Source organism: Euprymna scolopes, unplaced genomic scaffold (assembly GCF_053919585.1).
Source record: "Euprymna scolopes isolate OS-2025 unplaced genomic scaffold, ASM5391958v1 sca654, whole genome shotgun sequence".
In the NCBI taxonomy this organism is placed as follows: domain Eukaryota; kingdom Metazoa; phylum Mollusca; class Cephalopoda; order Sepiida; family Sepiolidae; genus Euprymna; species Euprymna scolopes.
Genome location: NW_027633718.1, coordinates 7,384 through 29,329, shown reverse-complemented (window position 1 = coordinate 29,329; position 21,946 = coordinate 7,384). Strand labels below are relative to the sequence as shown.

The window sequence follows — 21,946 nt, the reverse complement described above, 5'->3', positions numbered from 1 at the left end:
AAATTTAAATACACCAAGCAATAATACATACACAACTTTCTTATGTAAAGTATGTTTATGAACTCACATTAATGAGACAATTAGAATTGCAGCTTTTTTAAACTAGCAATTCTATTCTTTTCTCCGTTATGGGTGCGAAGTTGGTAGAATGTTGGGTGCAAGTCTATAAATGATCCACAAGTAATCTTTTTACTTTTACTATAAAAATATGAAAAAAATCTTTATGATGTACGTATTTGTCACTGCATGAAAAGGTCATATTCTAAAAACCACGTAAATCGATCAAGTAGTTTTTTTATTTTTTTATTTAAGAAAATCAAATATTATAAGACATTTTATCGAAAACTTCCCACTACCTTGTTTTTGAATGATACACTACTAGCGACACCTATTGGCAATCTTGGGAATATAAGACAAGAAAGGGGAAGACAATCCACTTTCCACACTATAAAAAAAAAACTTTGAAAATAAAGATATTTATAAGTTTTTGAGGATGTTGAATACGAAAATAACGTTCAAAATTCCAGCAAACAAGTAGTTTCCATGATATGATGAATTTTACGTAAATTGAGCACCCACACGTTGACACTCATCCAACAAAAATTCGGCAAATGTGTATTTCAACGGCGTAAATTCAAGTTTTACACTAGTGGTGGCCATAAAGTGGGTGATCATTATACGGTAAATTATTATAGAAAAGTGATACCCCACTTTCTTTAAACTAACATTTCTTCAAAAAAAAAACTGCTTGATCGATTTACGTGATTTTTGGAATATGACATTTTCATGCAGTGACAAAAGTACGTACATTATAAACATTTTTTTCAGATTTTTATAGTAAAAAAGATTACTTGTGGACGATTTATAGACTTGCACCAAATGCTGCTCCACATAAGTTGTTGATTGCTTATTGTGATTTTTTATTTTAAAATGATAATATGTAACTGTTTCCTCCCCTGAGAGAACTCACTAATCAACAGAGTTTTAGACATCGCTTCTGTGTTTGAGAGTTTACTATAAAAACAAAAACGACGGGTCCAAGTAAAGAATAGAGACGGTATAGCAGAAAACGACGACGACACACATTTCAATTGACACCGGTTTTTCGACCTTGACATTGGCTGTTTGTAAACATGTCAAATAGCAGCCACGGTCGAATGTTCGCGAGCAAGATTTTTTAAAAATGTACTTACAAAATATTTTAAGATATCAAAGAAAAATATATATTTACAAAACTCTAATGATTAATTTTTATTCCCCTATTTACATGAAGCTTTTGAATGAAGGAAACAAAACGAACGTATTTAAACAAAATGTATGGGTTTGTATTACTGTACAAATAGATTCGAAAAAGTTGTCAAAAAACAAATATATAATAAATAAATGTTATCAAAACAAGACAAGTTACTTTTCTACCAAACTGGATATATTTTTCGTGTTTTTATTCAATGTAACATGTTTATTCAGCTCGAAAAACATAGTGTTTACCGATGTATTGGAAAATTCAAGATGGCGTCTGATTCTATCTTTAACACGGTAAGTTCGGGAAAAGGTGTTATAAATAAAAACCCAGATAAACTACTGTTAATTCATCCTTTCATAAAAATTGCCTTTTCTTTCTTTTCATCTAATCTTTGAAAGTGGAAGATTGTGAGAGTAAAAAACTGGAATATCCCCTTAGAGAACTCTTTAATCAACAAAGTGTAAAATACATAACCCCTTCCGTTTTAAGTGGGTATACTACAAATAAAAATGGAGGTCATATCACAACTCCTTGGCTATATAAAGCGTCTTGTTTTTTTTTCTTCTTAATAAAAAATATTTGAGTAACTGTGAAGGTTTGGGAAGTTTCTATCTAATATTCTTATAGTTACACTTAAATAAATCATTATTTAGCTTCCAAAATGTGTTTTCAACCTTATGAACATTTCTTAGTCTGCTTCATAGACATCATACACACTGGCATTGAAACGGTTGATTGTAATGGCGACATATTATAAAAATTCATTAGCAAAGTGAATTTTAATTTCAACAGTAAGATTTTACAAATCAAAACATATGGCAATCGTTAATACAATAAAATTAAACAAATAAAAATAAGATTCTTTTTTAGTACTGCTCGATCATGGAACTGTCTTTTCCCTGCTTTCAAATTGACTACAATATGGTCGTTTTCAAGTGCAATGTAAACAAATTTTTGACAAATTGTCCTCTTAAGAAATTTAATTTACGAAACTTCTACAACTAATGATTATTACGATGTTGCCCCGTTGACTACTGTACACTCATTGAACTTTATCCTCGAGTAGCGTCTGGACCTGGAAAAATGGTGACTTCTTCGTAAAAAAATACCAGTGACAATACTCAAGAGCAGATTATAAGACTTTTGATTAGGTTAATAGTTTAGAATTCGACTAACATATTTTGTTTATGGGAAACTTGAGCATTTAAGTCTGCGTTTAATGTTTGACGTTAACATTTCACTTAGAAAAAACTACATGCAAATCATTAGATTCAGATTCAACTCACTGTAAAAACTCTGATATTATGGCGTGTAGAACACTTTTCTAAAAGATTTAAACGAATTATTTTTTTAATTCGTGTTATCATATCACAACTAATAAGTTTCTAGTGACAATAATCAAATTCCTATTAATTATGGTACAAAAATGTTCATAGTCATAAAATGGTAAAATCTTAATCTGATACTAATGAAAAATCACAGCATGATTACTACTGAATTAAGAAAACTGAATTTCACTAAACGCTTCAAACGTTTCATGAGGTTAATGCTGATAAACAAAGGGATATTTCAATAGGTGTAAGCTAGGTATTATACAAATTATACTGATGAGGCCTAATAAAAACTTTAATATATGAATGGTATGTGTTGGGGGACATTCAGTTTAATAATTTTATGTTCACTTTGTCTGAGTTAATTTAGGGTTCAGGAAAAAATTTTAAATTTAAAAGACTAATCCATTGCTAGATATTTATATCTAATAAGAGCGTTACCAGCAGATAACACAATCACTAAAATATAAAAAGATCACAAACTTCATGAGAGATTTTATAACCTATGCATTATCATGTAAATTTATATCCAAGGGCTCTTTTAACAACAGACACTGTTTCCTTGATGGCTGCTATTTGTATTTTGTTACAGCTTGGTCTTTCACCGAATGCTTCGAAGTATTTCTGACGATTCTTTTCCATGAATCGGGTTGCTCAAATTTTTTAATTATCTTTTCAGATCTTTTTCTCAGCTCTATTAAGGTCAAAATGATTTGGGACTGTAACATCAATAATGTTCCATAAAAATTATCTGGCATGATTGCCGTGGCTGTTATGTATCTGCCGCTGGTATGTCTTTGTAATAAAACATGGAAACGTTTCCATTTAATGTTATCCAGTGTGAGTTTTCATATGTTTAACTAACGATGATTTTACAGAACAAGAATATCCACAAACTTTACAAGAATATGGCTTTTCCCCAGTGTGAGTTCTCATATGTATTACTAACTTTGATTTTACAGAACAAGAATATTGACAAACTTCACAGGAATGTGGTTTTTCCCCAGTGTGAGTTCTCATATGTTTCACTAAATTTGATTTTACAGAACAAGAATATCCACAAAACTCACATGAATATGGCTTTTCCCCGGTGTGAATTCTCATATGTACCAGTACCATTGATTTATCAGTACAGGAATATCCACAAACTTCACATGAATGTGGTTTTTCCCCAGTGTGAGTTCTCATATGTTTCACTAAATTTGATTTTACAGAACAAGAAAATCCACAAACTTTACATGAATATGGCTTTTCCCCAGTGTGAGTTCTCATATGTCTTGCTAACTTTGATTTATCAGAACAAGAATATCCACAAACTTCACATGAATGTGGTTTTTCCCTTTCCCCAGTGTGAGTTCTCATATGTCTCACTAAATTTGATTTTACAGAACAAGAATATCCACAAACTTCACATGCATGTGGCTTTTCCCCACTGTGAGTTCTCATATGTATTACTAACCTTGATATATCAGGACAAGAATATCCACAAACTTCACATGAATGTGGTTTTTCTCCAGTGTGAGTTCTCATATGTTTCAGTAACGATGATTTCACAGAACAAGAATATCCACAAACTTTACATGAATATGGCTTTTCCCCAGTGTGAGTTCTCATATGTATTACTAACCTTGATTTATCAGAACAAGAATATCCACAAACCTCACAGTAATGTGGCTTTTCTCCAGTGTGAGTTCTCACATGTATCACTAACTTTGACTTTTGAGAAACAGAATATCCACAAACTTCACATGAATATTGCTTTTCCCTAGTGAGAGCACTCATGTTTCTAATATTTAACTAATTTTTCAAAATTTTCGCAAAAATGTCTATACACTTTACACTAAACATTGCCGTACATTTTAAATTCAGCGATGATGTGTTATATATATATATCTAAGTACACTTTACTTTAAAGAAAAAAATATTCACACATTTAAGAAAATGTGTTTTTATAATAAAATCACTCACTATAAGATTTTCTTTTTCCGTTTCTCATAAATCAAAACTGTTCATTCGATCTCTCTTCGTTTTTTTTATTTATTTGAAAATTAAACAGATATTTCATCAAAACTAATATTAACTTCAAGATGTGTTAACTTTTGACAACTACTCAATACCATTCGTAAATAATAGTGTCCAGTAAAAGAACTTTTCCCACAGATGTGGCTGTAATCTTCCAAAAAAGGTATTACTGTTTATCGAATAACGTTTACTGCAAAATCATATTCCATTTAAATGCGATCATAAGGTTCAATCAGGAACATCTGCAACAAAATGAAATTCAATATTTTTAGTATTTACTTTTATGCATTAGTATTATTTATTGTTAATTTTATTGGATTTAAGTCACAACCCGTACATTAATTTTACATATTTGCAAATATTAATTGTGTTAATCCTTTGAGTCAATCAAGCTTTGTTTGTGGGAATAGAACTGTCAACACTCTAATCCATCGAAATATAAAATTATTTGTAACAACATACTTTTAACTTATAAGGGTGTAAATGTCTCAAGTGTCTTTAAATATCGACACAAACCAATTTTTAGTTCAATAATTATTTCCTAATGTATTTTTGACACCTGATCTTAGGATTTTTCAAGAATATAGTAAAAATATTTTTTTTGCAATTTAAAGATTAGTTAAACTAATATACTTTTGAAGGAGTAAATATTTGTTACCTATGTTTATTGGTGTGAGTTTTTTTCATTTATACCTGCACATCTGCTCGTGTTTACGATTTAAAATTGAGTCAATTTTGTAAGGCCTCACCTTAAAGAATTTTGCAAGGGCAAACGAGTGAGTTATGGGATCATCTAGGCATCATTTCTGGCAGTAATTAAATCTGTGAGATGTTAAATACTTGACTAGCGCCCCATGATTATGTGGAAATTGCTTTCAAAACAGAAAAGAAAAGAAACAGCACAATATATATATTGTGACATTCGCTGTTGGGTATGTACATAATTAATACATACGAGTCCCGGGAAAGGACCGATCAACGAATGCACTAAGCTATGGTTCTCCCTTCGCTGTCGAGGTCAACAACAATAGAGAACGAATATATTTATTTTTGTTGGCTTGTCTCGACTAGAATTCAAAGCGCGCTGAGGTTATGCGGAATTATAAATTCCGTTGTGTGATATTTTACATACGGCAAATAACAAAAAGAAAACCAAACAGCGGATTATATTTTAATTCCAAATCATAGGTCTATCATGTGCGATTTTTTTACTGTCCAATATAGAAAAATAGGGAGAGGGAATTTCTCTTGTTTTTATTTTGTTTTTTTTATTATAGAATGAAAAGTCATATTGCACGTTACTATATGTGACAGCTCAATATATTTATATGCTGAAATAATAAAACAATTATTCATACATTAAGTTTGCATTTGATTTTTTTTTGTTTTTTATCACTTCTTCAAAACATTCAATCCCTTTTGTTTCATTAAAACATTCGATCCTTTTGTCTTGTATTTGTGTCCATAATGCATCCGCATGTCATGGTAGAGAAAAGAGGAAATATATATGCAAACATTTACAAGACTATAACCCCGCTATGAAAAGTTCTTTCTTTGCACTTTTCATATTGCCTTCCACATTAACAGAAAAGATATCTGTATTTACCTTAGATTCTTCCAAGCTCATATTCTTCTCCTTTTCCTTTTTTTAATATTTTAAGTCTGGATGGGATTAATTCGATAATTCTTTTTTTCTTACACTCCACGTGGCGAGTTGCGTCTACTCCATTTTAGATCTTTGCAGCAAGCAAAACTTTTTGCCACTTCAATTATCTCCCTTCACCCTTGACCCTGCTGATATTTCTGCTATCTTCGTTCTTTCCTTCTCTCTTTCACTTCCCCTTTGCTTCTGCTGATATTCTTTTTCTACGTTCTTTCTTTCTCTGTCTCTCTCTCTCTGTCTCTCTCTCTCTTGTTATCTTGTCAATGTGCTGTTTCGACGGGTTTGTTTCCCTTTTTCGTACGGGCCCGTCACACCATCCTCCATAAAAGAAAAAAATTATCAATTTTTTTTTTTTTTTTAAATCCAGTCCCTGGATTTATTTGTTTATCTCAGCATCTTTTATTTATTTTTTTATTTATTTTTAATATCACTTGACAACGCAAAAGCGTGTCTGCTACATTTTTCTCTGTTCCTTTAATATGTTGTATTTTCAAAGGATATTCCTGTAAGGTTAAAAGCCAATTTTGCAGTCGTCTATTTTTGTTTCGCATTTTGCTAAAAAATGTGATCGGATCATGGTCGACATACAATTCAATTGGATCTTTCCCTGATGTGAGGTATATTTCAAAGTTATCGATTGCAAGAATAACCACCAATGCTTCCTTCTCGATAACGGAATATTTTTTTTTTATGTTGGTTTAGCTTTTTTGAGAAGTAACTTATCTCGTTTCCTTTATCATCTAACTGTGATAATACGGCTCCTACTCCAATATCACTAGCGACAGTATGCAGGGTGAAAGGTTTAGCAAAATTCGGGGCTAATAGTACGGGCTCCTTACTAAGCATTTTCTTTATTTGCTCAAAAGCCTCTTGGGATTCTGTCGTCCTTTTGAATCTGTTGTTTTTCTTCAGGAGATCAGTTAGAGGTGCTGCAATACTTGAAAAGTTCCGACAGAATTTGCAGTAATAGCCGGTCATACCTAGAAATCGTCGGGTTTCTTTTGCGGTATTAGGTCTGGGATATTCCTTGATATTCAGTATTTTTATTTCACTCGGACTGATATTTCCGTACCACACCTTGTGTCCTAAATACTTGACTGCAGCCTTTCCAAAATCACTCTTTTCTAGATTGATCGTCAATCTAGCGTTATTCAGTCTCTTGAATACTCGTTTGATGATGTGTAGGTGGTTCTCCCAATCATCACTATGTATCATGATGCCGTCGATATAGACGCTTACGTTCGGAATTCCTGACAGGCATCGATTCATTTATCGAGTAAAGGTGGCTTGGAAATTCCTCATCCCAAACGGCATTACATTATAGTGATATTTGCCTCCTGACACTAAAAATGCAGATTTCAATTTTGCTTCTGCTGTTAAAGGAACTGACCAGTACCCTTTAAGTAAGTCGCACTTGGTTATGTATTTAGCGTTGCCTATTTGATCAATGCAGTCGTCCACCCGAGGGATGGTGTATGAATCTGTTTTCATAATCTCATTCAGCCTTCTATAGTCTGTACAGAATCTGACTGATCCGTCTGGCTTACTCACTAGGACGCACGGGGACGCCCACTCACTCTGACTTGGTTCGATGATGTGGTTCTCTAACATGTACTCAATCTATTTCTGGATGATTTTCTGCTTCGTCAGATTGACTCAATAAGGATGTAGTCTTATCGGTTGCTTGCAAGTTAGTTCCACATTGTGTTCAATAATATTTGTTTGCCCGGGAACATTCGAAAATAATCCAGGTACTTCCTGCATAGCTTCCTTTAACTCAGTTCTTTTCTTCTCCGCCAGGTGTTTGAGCTTGCTATCGATATTTTCCATAATTATCGAGTTACTTAGCTTCATTGGGATGTTCTTAATTTCAAAGTGGTTATCTCCATCGTTTTCCCTTTCTTCTGTAGTAATGACCTGTCCTATGGGTCGTTCAGGGTCGTTCTTACGTTCTGATTATTTTTTTAACCGGTTCAGGTGACATATTTGTACCCTGTTCTTCTTTCCGAATATATTCACTTTGTAATTCTGGTCGTCGATTTTTTCCAATATATTATGGGGTCCATTACATCTTGCTTAAAACGGTGATTTAAATGAGGGTGCATAACCATAACCTGTCACCTCTTTTGAATTCTCTCCTCTTAGCCTTCCGATCATAAATTTTTTTCATTCTGGTTTGATTTTTCAGCATATTATTTTCTGCTATATTTCAGCATCTTTCCAGAGTATTTTGCAACTTTGCAACATAATCCCTTATGGGATCGGCCCATTTATCTGAATTTTCCCATTCTTTTCTAATGATTTTTATCGGGGTTCTCATTTCTCTGCAATATACCAATTCGAAGGGGCTATACCCCAAGGATTCTTGTTTAGCGTCTCTTATGGCAAACAATACGAACGGCAACTCTTTGTCCCATTCATTTTTCCTTTCTATACAGTGTGCTCGCAGCATGCTCTTAATGGTAGCATGAACTCTTTCCAGCGCTCCTTGCAATTGAGGATGATAAGCGCTCGATTTAACATGCTGAATTCCCAACGTTTTTTGAAAATTTTCGACGTGAAATTTGTTCCTTGATCAGACTGTATAGTCTCTGGTATCCCCATCTTTGTAAAGAAATTCAATAATTCCTCGATTATTTTTCTAGCAGAAATATTTCGCAATGGTATTGCTTCCGGAAATCTTGTGTAAGCACACATTAATGTAAACAGATATTGATGTCCTGTCCTTGTCTTCGGCAAGGGTCCTACGCAATCTATTAGTATCCTGTCGAACGGTTTCCCAGTAAGGGATATGGGTTTAAGTGGTGCTGGGGGAATTCCCGACTGTGGTTTCCCTGCCGTTTGACACGTTTTACAAGATTTACAGATTTCATTGACACTTGTTTTTATTCCGGGCCAGTAAAAGTGCCTGGTTAATTTTTCGTCAGTCTTGTTCACACCTAGGTGCCCAGCTAGTGGAGCTTTGTATGCAAACCTTAGCATTTCTCTCCTATAGTCACTTGGTAAAACAATTTGGCATCGCATATCCATTCTATTTCCCGGTAACTCCTGACTGTCGTATTTCCTGTTTAATATTCCTTCTTCTATAATGTATTGCTGTTTATACCGGTCACTTGTTTATTTGTTCAAATAAATTTTTTTAAGTTGAAATCCATTTTTTGAGCCGCTTTTAATTCCTCTTGTGATTTTTTTTAACATTATGAGTCCTTTGTTATCGACTTGGTAGAACGGCGTTGCCTCCCTGCTTTCCTTCTTTTGTGCCGTCATTTCTCGTTCTGTTTGTTTTTCCTTTTCCATTCCGCAGATTATATTCTCCCATACTTCGTCTGGGGTCATATCCGTCTATCTCGTTTATTTCTATGTTTACATCATTCCCCAGTAATAAATCTATGTTTTTCATGGGAAGTTCATCTATGATTCCCATATCTATTGTCCTCGTAATCTTCCCTGCCTTCAGCTTAATCTTTATCACTGGTACCTTCATAGCACATCCTCCTACTCCTCTGATAACCACGTGGTTGATAATTCTGTTTCGGGGCGCCATCTTTCTTAGAATCACCGATTGTGCAGCCCCCGTATCTCTTAATAATTTTATCGGTATTTCTCTTCCATCCTTCCTTATTATCATTCCCTTTCTCATGAAAGGTTTATATATATCGTATTTTTTTCTTCATTTCTTCAAGCTTTTTGAGAGACGGTTCATTTAGGAAATTCTCAACTCTTCCTGTAGCCATTTTTCTTTTCTTCATTTTATTTATTTGTCCGCCCATATTTTTTTAAAAATATTTTAGTTATTTTCTTTTCTTTTCCAAGAACTTTGTTAACCAAAAAAATGTTTTCTCTAACGTATCTATATCACTTGGCTATCGACCCCCCTTTATGTAATTTGTTCGCACGTCTGGTTGTCTAGGATAGTATTGAGGTTCTTCGTTTTTTGAATATATATGTTATATATTTTACCGGACGAGTTCCCCATGTGACATTCGCTGTTGGGTATGTACATAATTAATACATACGAGTCTCGGGAAAGGACCGATCAACGAATGAGCTAAGCTATGGTTCTCCCTTCACCATCGAGGTCAACAACAATAGAGAACGAATATATTTATTTTTGTTGGCTTGTCTCGACTAGAATTCCAAGCACGCTGAGGTTATACGGAATTATAAATTCCGTTGTGTGATATTTTACATACGGCAAATAACAAAAAGAAAACCAAACAGCGGATTATATTTTAATTGCAAACCACGGGTGCATCGTGCGATTTTTTTATTATCCAATATAGAAAAATAGGGAGAGGGAGATTTCTCTTGTTTTTTTTTGTTTTTTTTTAATTATAGAATGAAAAGTCATATTGCACGTTACTATATGTGCCAGTTCAATATATTTATATGCTGAAATAATAAAACAATTATTCATACAGTAAGTTTGAATTTGATTTTTTTTTTATTTTTATCACTTCTTCAAAACATTCGATCGCTTATTTTTTCATTAAAACATTCGATCCTTTTGTCTTGTATTTGTGTCCATAATGCATCCGCATTTCATGGTAGAGAAAAGAGGAAATATATATGCAAACATTTTAGACCTCTTCCGAGACTCATATTTGGTTTCTTCTTTCTCTTTTCTTTTTTTTTGTTAAAAGACTATAACCCCGCTATGAAAAGTTCTTTCTTCGCACTTTTCATATTGCCTTCCGCATTAAAAGAAAAGATGTCTGTATTTACCTTAGATTCTTCCAAGCTCATATTCTTCTCCTTTTTTTTAATTTAAGTCTTGATGGGATTAATTCGGTAATCATTTTTTTTCTTACACCCCACGTGGTGAGTTGCGTCTACCCCATTTTAAAGCTTCACGACAACCAAAACTGTTTGCCGCCTCAATTATCTCCCTTCGTCCTTACCCCTGCTGATATTTCTGCTATCTTCGTTCTTTCCTTCACGCTCTCTTTCACTTCCCCTTTTCTTCTGCTGATATTCTTTTTCCACGTTCTTTATTTCCCTCTCTCTCTCTCTCTCTCTCTCTCTCTCTCTCTCGTTATCTTGTCAATGTGCTGTTTCGACGGTTTGTTTCTTTTTTTCATACGGGCCCGTCACAATATATATATATATATATATATATATATATATATATATATATATATATATATATATATATATATATATATATATATTCCATGTAGAAAGATATCAAAAAATTAAGAATAATTGAATTTCAACAAGGGTCGATAATGAAGCTCAATCAAGGGAGCAAATTGTATCAGTTTTTTGCTATTCGTTATGTAAATATGCATATCTTTCTAGGATGTTCTTTATTATTATTATTATTATTATTATTATTAACATCTCACCAGGATATTTTCTCTCCTCCAATATTGAAAATGATCTTGAACCCCTTCTCAATTTTTGAATATTTAATCTTCTTGCATGATGAGATCAATTATAATTGAAACAGTCTGAATTTTGTAGGAAGATATGACTGTATTTACATAAAGCATAATAATCTATCTATCTATCAATCTATATATATGGGTGGGTGCGTGTAGTATTCTACATATATATATATATATGTGTGTGTGTGTGTGTGTGTGTGTGTGTGTGTGTGTGTGTGTGTGTGTGTGTGTGTGTGTGTAGTGGGTGTGTGTAATATTAGTGAATTCACTACAGAAATAATCGAGTTATGGAAGAAAATCTAAGGTATGATATGGAACGATAAAATTGTCGCCATTGAAAAAAACGACATGATGATAATGACATCTGTTAAAATATAAATTTCCTTTCGAACCAGCTTGTGTCATATCAAAGAACCTACTGTTGATTATATGTGACGTGTCTATCTGCATGTTTGATAATAATAGTTTGAATTAAAGTTTATAAGGCTATAATCAAGTATCCTGGTATAATTCTGTTCGAAATCGTAACATTGATTTTGAACGCACACCTGTTATATAAAAGAACCTACTATTGATTATATATGCTGGGCCTTTCTGCTTGTGTATTAAAACACTTTTAAAATGACTTTGTTATATAAAGTGTCTTCCTGTCGATTTAAAAAATTTTATTTAAATTTTTCCCCCGTTTTATTTTCTGTCCTATACCTATATATAATAAAAGCAGCACAGTTTCCCCTCTCGACCAAATTATCGGAGATTTACAAGAACAGATGCCAAATACAAATTCATTGTCTACACTATTAGACACTATCTTATGTAACTATAGAATAACATTTTTAACACATTAATTCGTTGTCATGAAACACTAGTTTTAATCCTAGGAGTGACATCATAATAATTCTAAAAAATAAGTCTCTCTCTCTCTCTCTCTCTCTCTCTCTCTCTATATATATATATATATATATATATATATATATATATATATATATATATACATATATATACATACATATATATATAGAGAGAGATAGATAGATACATATATATATATATATACATATATATATATATATATATATATATATATATATATATATATATATATATATATATATATGGTTTCGCCCTAATTTTTTGGCTCATATACAAAAATCTTTCCTTTTCTCCACAAAAATGATTTCCCCTCCTCACACTTCAAAAAATCTCATTGGCTGACAACTAAATATTCAGTCCTTCTGGAATGAACGAAATCTCCTTCAAATAAGAACGATCGAGATTTAAACACACATGATTTCCCTGATTAGATTAGGTAATCATTTCAGATTAAATACCCCAATTACAAACTTTTGAAACTCGAGACAAAATGAACTAAAAATATTTTCATTATTACCAGAAAAGATGTTATTATTATAGTAAGAACGAATGACTATTTCCTTGCCTTTCTTATTAAAATGTTTCGTTATCCTTATTACTAAAATACCATTGTTAATTCATTCATTTGTTTACGTGCACACCTTCTAATTATTTGAACTTTTTTACTTTATAAAAAATATAATGTTGCTTTCATGACAAAATTGTTTTATTAAAATGATATTTTATTATGCAGACTTTTACATAAATGTTTTTACAATTATATATTGATACTTTTGGATACAATAAATGTTTTCGTTTACAAACATGTACTGTTAAAAGATGGTGTAGTTTTCATTTGTTGTGTTATTGAAATTGAAAAAATTGGAGTTATTTTATCCTAATTTCGTTATTTATTTATTTTATTTACAGTGAAAGAGGCTCATAAAAGAATTATTAATTATATATATTTTCGTAAAAAGATAACCATACAGTAATTCATTTTTACTAAAATATCAATAAGGGCGCAGGACAAAAACGTTTATTTTCACTTTGTTTTTGAGTTTCCAATTCGCTAAGTTTTTACGTTTGTTTGTATTAGAAATGTTTCACAAACTTTAAATGGGTGAAATTTAATCGCGCTATTATTTCACCTGTAAGGCTGTGATTAAAATTTATTTTAAATTAACCACATTTTTTAACAGAAAAAAAAATTGATTCTGTGACGTCAGATTTGTGTTTTTTGGAAAAGCAGAAGTGACTAATTGATTTTTTAAAACCTTAACTCATCTTCTTCAAACTGCAATTAATAATTAATCTTTGTTATAATTTTGTGAGGGCTTAAGATTTACACAGTTTAATGATTAATAATATTATAAACATTTGTATATTAAATATGAAATACGGTTTTAAAATTAATTAAAAATCTATGTTGTAATGGAACATTTTGAAATAACGGAATTTTAATCGTTTTAATTGAATTTTAGGAAGTTTCTTTTTCTAGGCAATTCAACTGACTATAGCATATATAATTATTCGAAAAAAAAAACGTTATTAAAAAAACATAATAATATTAAATTTATATCATTTTTTATTTGCAACTTCAAGCTAAGTTTTTTTTCAATATTAACATTAAAATTAAAAAAAAATGTTTTACTTATGTTAACTCTTATGTTTCATAATAAATAGAAATTTCGATAGATTAAAATATATTTTGTTCAAATTTCGCAATAAATCAATATGGGTGAGCACGCACTAAAAATGTATATTTTACAGAAACTGCATTTTATATGTAATTTCATTCTAAACTGGATAAATATCGAAAACTTCACGAAAATCTTACCATTAGCTGATTTTGCTAGATGTATTAAACACGGGTATGTTTTCACGTTCGAAATTCTTACAACATGGGAATGTTATTTTAAAGCGCCAATTATCTAAACACAATGTTAATCTCGCAATTTAGTTAATTTCGTACGGTGAAATTTAAAAAAAATTATTACTAGTTAATGTTGCCTTTCTTCTTCTAAATGGTACAAAGGTTATATTAATAATATTAATTTATAACAAAGTTACATCGTTTTACATATAGGGGGTTAATTCTGTGGGGAATTTTGGGAGGTGCCTGTTGGGTACTTATGTATTATTGGTATCGTGCTGAAATAATGTTTTTATTTACAAAGCCATTAACTATACTTACGATTGAATAAAAATATTTGTGTGAGACTTGAATTTTACCTGAAAACACTATTTACGAATAGCACGGTACCAAAAATGAATAAGCACCAAATTTTAAAGAAGATATTGATCTCGGATATGTATGATGGTAAAGTGCCACAACCACTCCCGGCAACCAGCCGCCCCCATCCCCCATGTAAATAATATTTTGTGTAAAATGTTAAATGCTATTCTACTTGGCAAATGTCGGTGCCTTTCTCATGGAAAAATGGTTAATTAAACTGCTGAAGCGCCTGTTAATCTAAACAAGTTAGTATGAAAAACATAAAATGTTTTTGTAAACCAGTCGTGAAAACCTAATTCAATTAAAAAAACATTAAAAACTATGTAACAACACACAATAATAAAATGAAACACTTTTTTGTTTTAACATTCTTGTTATTTAAAAATGTCTACTAAAGATTCCTCCACGAAATGATAAGTCACTTCACTATGAGAAAACAATACTGAAGGCGGTGAAATGGCGCAAAATAGCCACAGGGTCAAGGGGTTCATATCATGAAAACGGTACATTTACGCGGGTTTGATTATCAGATTCGTTATCAGCGACCTTGAATACCTCTAAAAAACAAATTAGAGTGGTTGGAGTTATATTGTAGCATAAGGTATCATTTACTCAACTTTTTTTTATTCATCTTCGCCTTAACGCTGATTCGGACACCTTTAAATGGTTTGTTTACGTTGAGGTACTAGAAAAATGCTATCCTATTCACCATCGCAACATTGGTGACACTCTCCGTTAATCTGGTCCCTCGTTGTAACATGTTAAAACAATTAAATATAAAAAAAAGCTGCTTTTATGCTCAGTTGTCTAACAATTCAACCAACTTCGAATTAAATTATTTTGTATATGATAATTATTATTATTTTCCTAGAATTCATTTTACTTAAATAAACACATTTTGTACAAAAATCCGAATGTCAGATTGAAAAATATATTTTAGAAGATTTTTTCAATGGCATATTTTTTATTCAAGTATGTTATAAGCATGGCGAAATCAGTATTTTGTTTAATTGATTGCAATAAAAATATAAACTTATTTCAATGTTTCAGATTATATTAAAAGTTATCGGATTTAATTTATTTTGAAGTGTAAATAATGATAATAATAATGATGATGATGATGATGATAACTTACCTTTCATTCCAGGAATTCGATACAAAAAGTCGGAAGAATTCTTTTTTCTTTTGTGTTACAATGTTTTTAGTAAATGAGAAAACTTTTGTTTTGTGTGTCCAATTAATTAAGAAATAAAATATATGAAAATATAAAAGAATCCAAATTAAAAGATGAAAAACACGATTTAACTGCGAAATTATTTAAAGAGAAAATCAACTGTTAAAGAACAATGAATTTCGGTCATCGTAACCCGGTGTAATCATTATTTCGTTCCTCGTGTAAAAATGTCCGTTCATTAGTTCAAAATGTAGATAATTGTTTTCCAACTATGTTTACGGCATATTAAATAATGATATAAAGGAAGTTTTGCAGTTACGCCCGGCAACGTCACAAGTAAGTTCGACAAATCTAGAACGGCAACATCAGTATTTTACACCGTCAAATCATGTATTATTTAAATAACAGAAAACGAAACAACTTTTAGAAAATGTATTATAGTCTTAACAGAAAATCGAACAAAAAACAAGATGAAAAAACTAATAAAATGAAATCAACGTTGGTAATCATCGCGTCCCAGCCAGCCTAAATGATCGGCCCATCATCGGCCCATTACAGTGTTTGTCGGCTGATCGTCGGTTTTTCTGCCGACATCAGCCCTACATCGGCCCGATGACGGCAAATAGTCGGCTATCGTCGGTTTTTCTGCCGTCATCGGCCCTACATCGGGCCGATAACGGCAAATATATCTGGCAATTCGGGTAATTTCATGACATACTGTTATTATTGATTAAATATTATTTAAGATGTTCACATAAAATACATGGATTTTTGTAAGAAATAATAGCCTATTAAAACATGTTTTTGGTTAATGTTATTTCAAACTTTTTTTTTTTTTTTTACATAGGCATCACCACATTATCAAGGCCCAGAGGCCACTCAAGGATAAGGGTTAAAGAGTGTACAGTAGAAATTGGACAATATAGTAATCATTAGTAATGAAAATTTGGTAAATTTAATAACTTATATGGAACGGCTCATCAAGAACTTATTTACTTTAGACTTGAACACAACCATATTGTAGTCAGCCGGAAAGCAGGAAAACGGAAGACAATTCCACAGGCGTGCAGTTCTAAGAAAGAAGCTTTGTTCATGGAATATACGTTTAGGTTTAGGCACAGATAAAGAGTGGGGGAAATTATTGATAGTGTTTACAGCTAGACGAGTGTTTCTTGTGAAAGTTTGGCGAGGGGGGACCATAGATTGAAGCTCAGTTGAACACTTTCCATGAAAATAACGATACATCAGAGACAAACTCGCAACATCTCTTCTGTGAGATAGAGGTTGCAAGGAGGAGAAAAGGACATCTCCTACGAGGCTACGAAGTCTATTTTGAACTCTATCAAGGCAGGACAAGTCCTTTCTAGCAGCTCCTGCCCAGATGTGGCAACAGTATTCCATCCTTGGACGTACCTGGCTCTTATATAGGTAGAGAATAGCATCAGCAGTGCGATATCTACTGGATCGATAGAAAGATCCCACCATTTTTCCAGCGGCCTTGGCAACAGATTTGATATACGTGTTCCATTTAAGATCAGGAGTAATGGTCAAGCCCAGAAGCTTGTCAAAACTTGAGGCCTCCTGAAGACGAGAGCCATTCATTTCAATTGATGCCAAATGTGGATTAGAATGTTGATGATGTAAAGAGAGAAGCTTGGTTTTAGATGCATTAAAAGTAACCAGCCACTTCTTTCCCCATTGTACTACGTGCTCAAGATCAGAGGAGAGAGAATTGGAGAGAACTTGGTCGTTTACTGTCTTAGATGTGGTACCATAAATGGTAGTGTCGTCAGCATAAATGTCTACAAATGATGTAAGGATATGATTTGGAAGATCATTAATGTAGATCAGGAAAAGAGTTGGGCCCAGGATGGATCCCTGAGGGACACCGGCATTAATACTGTGAGCTTCTGATTTTTGCCCCTCAACTACTACTCTTATGAACCTCCCTGAGGGACACCGGCATTAATACTGTGAGCTTCTGATTTTTGCCCCTCAACTAAAATGCGGTCCTAATCTCATTCACTGCGGTATGAGAACGAGTAATTTAGAGAAACGAAAGAAGCTATTTTCATCGTTTTCCCATAATTTTGGAGTTATTTAATTGTTGACATTGGTTTTGAAAAACTAATATAAATATTTTGCATGTATTTACTTTTAGTTCCATTTGATTATGAAAAGGGAATTTATTTTGTATGTAAAGCTGATATCACTATTTTCGATTGGGTTTGTAAGTACAAAAATATTTCCATATTTAATAACAGAGTTTGTTCACATAACCATTGTAAGTTTTGTTCGTCATTTTAATTAATATGAATTATAATTTTTGAAAATTATTTATAATAACTTTTCCAAGCTTCGTAATTTTGAAGTTGTTTATATTTAAACTAGTGTTCCCTCCCCTTCCGTCAAAAATGATGGCAAGTATGTAAATAAATCAGACCTATCATTTAGAAAAATAGTTTGCTTCCACGTGGTACCGGATCTTTTTTAGAGGAACCTCCTCCCCCTACCCCCATACCCTCTCCGCCTAATAAATTATATAAAATGGATAAAATGAAATTGTAGCAAAAAAAAAAACGTTTATTTAATTACTCAAGAGAATGAAACTAATTTTGCTTTTTAATTAGTGGCCGGCTCTTGTACAAAAGGTCAAAAAAGTTTAAGTCCTCAGTTTATTATTAAAAAGGTACCCAAATAAAACAAAAATAATTTACAAATCTAACCCTAATGGGCAAATAATTTGTTAGCTCCTGAGTTGGGAGAAGGTTAGCTTTTTATTTGTGTTTTTGTAAAAAAAAAAACACAAAAACAAAAAAACAAACAGCTTTAATGTTGTTAAAGAAATTCCACATTGTGTTTTTACCTCAAGTTTTTTATAATATATTTTTTATTTTTATATTTATATTTAACAGCATATGAAAGCTTTTTTTTTTGTTGCTTTATTTAACAGTACCTTACCATACCTTGCCTCTTTTGTGTAAGGGATTCATTGAATGAATGAGTTTTATTACTTTTATAACTCGTAAAGTTTGACCTTCATAAGTCATCATTCCCCTTGCTTCTAGTGAAGTGGGAAAGGGGGGCTGATTTTAAGCTGTCCCATCTAAATTTTTCTCACTTAACTTTCCAATGCTAAAAAATGTTACGCTTAATTGTTACGCTAAAATTGAGTATAAATAAATAAATAAATATATAGAATTAAGCATTTTATTTATAGGGATTATCGGCAAAGTTTAAGTGTGAAATCGTACTAGTAGAAGAAAAAATATTTTTTTGGTGTGCTCAAAAAGAATAACCGTTTTCGGCGCAATCCCCCCCCACTAACCCTAACATTCCCCTCCCCACTTAATACTAATGATTTGCTACAAAAATCAACCCCAACCCTAACCCTAAAGTTTAAGGTTAAGCACGAACTTTCTTCATGATTTCACGCTCACACTTTAATACCAAATTATCAATGATTTAGTGTTTCAGTAGTCGAAATGGCATCTTACTGGACAAAGCGAAGGAAATTAAATGCTCGTGTAGAGAAGCATGTTCAATTTATATCAGAATTCGATGAAGCTGACACAAATGCCATAAGTAAATACGAAGTTCAAATAAGCAGTGAGCAGGAACACATTCCGAGTACCTCAGCCATCTATGCAAATTCTTCTTACTTTGAGATTTGTAGCAAACTAGCTGATGAAAGAACGGTTCAAAATATTGTTGATAGTGAGAGTTTGAATAATTCTGAATGTACTTTGAATCCATGTGAAAATAATTGTGTAGATAGATTGGCGATGGAGAAGATAATGAAGCAACCTCTTTTGAAAGTTTTTTTATCGGATACTTCCCATTTGTTCAATGAAGATTCTGACTCGGATATTTCAGATGAAATTGATGTTGAGGTCAGTGATAGCAATTTGATAAAGAGTCTTTGTCACTGGGCTACAGAGTTTAGGATTCCTCATTCTGCTCTTTCAGATTTGTTGGGTTTATTGCATGTTCACCATGATTTCCTCCCAAAGGACCCGAGAACACTTTTGAATACAACTCGAACTTATAACATTGCAGAGAAGGCTGGCGGGCAGTATTTTCATTTTGGCTTTTCTTCCTATATTGAAAAGTTTGTGACAGGGCTGGTTAGGGTTTCACAAGATAAATATGCAGGTCAAAATGATGTCACTTTGCAAATAAACATTGACGGGTTGCCACTCTTTAAAAGTTCAAATACTCAATTATGACCAGTGTTAGGCCGAGTGGTAACACCCGTGAAAAGTAAACCATTTATCATTGGCATTTTTTGTGGTCAGTGGAAACCAAGTAGTATTTCGGAGTATCTTGAGGATTTTGTATCAGAAATGCAAAAGATAAAGGAGGGACTGTACATTTCTGAAGTGAATCTGTGGGTTAATGTTCTAATTTCATGTTATCTGTGATGCACCTGCAAGGTCATTTGTGAAGCAGGTGAAAGATCATTCTGGATATTATGGTTGTGATAAATGTTGTCAAAAAGGTGTTTGGATGGGTAAAATGACTTTCCCAGAGACAGCTGCAGCTCTACGAACTGATATTCAATTTGATGAAATGAGAAATGAAGAACATCATATCGGGCAGTCTCCTTTTAGACATCTTCAGATGGGAATGGTCACTCAGTTTCCTTTAGACTATATGCACCTTGTCTGCCTTGGTGTGGTGAAAAGAATTGTGTGTCTTTGGATGAAAAGTCCTGTCACAAATAGATGTAGACTTGGTACAAGTATCATTACTCAAACTTCAGACACATTGGTATCATTACGATCATATATTCCAAGGGAATTTGTAAGAAAGTGTCGGTCTTTGAGGGAATATGAACGATGGAAAGCCACTGAATTTCGTCAATTTCTTTTGTACACTGGCCCATTAGCTCTTTTTGGAAAACTAAATGCGGATATGTACAATCACTTCATGCTTCTCTTTGTTGGAATTTACTGCCTTTCAAGTGAATCACTTAGCAGGTCACATTGTCAATATGCTAATGATCTTCTCAAAGTATTTGTCGAACAATTTTCAGAGTTATATGGCAGAGATATGGTTGTATATAATGTACATTGTCTGATTCATTTAGCTTCTGATGTGAAATCATTTGGTCCTTTGGATTCATTTTCTTCATTCCCATTTGAAAATTATCTTGGCAAGTTGAAAGAAATGATTCGGCAACCCAACTTCCCTTTGTCACAGATAATTCCGAGGTTATCTGAGCAAGAAGGTCAAAAAGTTAACATTAAGTTACCAGAAAACCAACTAAAACAGTTACATAAAATGGGTCCACTGACTTTTGTCTATATATACTATCAGCAGTACAAAGAAATTCATTTACCCAATGTATATATTTCCGTGTTTCAAGGTAATAACTGTGTCATGATTAATGGGTCTGTTGCTTTGGTGAGAAATATTGTCTCAACGGCAGATAAGTGTTCTGTGTTCATTATATATGAAACATTTGATAATATGCATGATTTTTTCACTTACCCATTAAAATCATCAAATTTGGGTATATATAAGTTGTCACAGTTACAAGGCAGACTTAGGGTTTCTCCATTATCACTAATAGCATGCAAATATTTCATGTTGCCATTCAAGCAATCCTTTGTGTGCATCCCTTTGTTACACTGATTTCCTCTCTTTTCTGGGCATGAGATATCTAAGCAGAAACAGTTTTAAAATTTCATTGTACATCATGTCTCTTTTGTCACATTGCTTCCAGGAAGTTCTACTAAAATCCAATAAAACATGGCTTTTTTAATCGTTGAGTTTCAACCTGATGAATTTGCTGGCAATACTGAGCCAGAAGTTGCCATGATTCCCCGCAATTGGCTTGATTGAACAAGCTCTTCTGTGTGGCCCCCTTTCAAAAGTGGGCTAAGAGTCACACGAGCCATCAAAAAAAGGTGAAGTGCCCACAAGGGATTGGAGGTCCTATCCAATTAGAATTTTGGACAAAGCAGGCAAGTATAATTTCATTGATCCTTTCCATTTTGGTCTTTAACAAACTTTTGTAAAAAGAT

The 21,946-nt window shown here is 32.7% G+C and overlaps 1 protein-coding gene across 1 annotated transcript; it reads left to right on the top strand.

Moving 5' to 3' along the window:
- The first annotated feature begins 19,399 nt into the window (after positions 1–19,399).
- Positions 19,400–21,652, top strand: LOC145275208 (uncharacterized). Its single transcript, XM_080127637.1, has 2 exons — positions 19,400–20,025; positions 20,351–21,652. The coding sequence occupies exons 1-2, from the start codon at positions 19,400–19,402 to the stop codon at positions 21,552–21,554; spliced, it is 1,830 nt and encodes a 609-aa protein (XP_079983763.1). The 3' UTR covers positions 21,555–21,652.
- Positions 21,653–21,946: the final 294 nt, after the last annotated feature.

What these genes read in the sequence shown, in the direction of transcription:
- LOC145275208 (XM_080127637.1), top strand. Translation starts at nt 19,400, where the DNA reads ATGGCATCTTACTGGACAAAGCGAAGGAAATTAAATGCTCGTGTAGAG. An exon ending in TTTTCTTCCTATATTGAAAA is followed by an intron (nt 20,026 to 20,350) that starts GTTTGTGACAGG and finishes TGCACCTGCAAG; the next exon opens with GTCATTTGTGAAGCAGGTGA.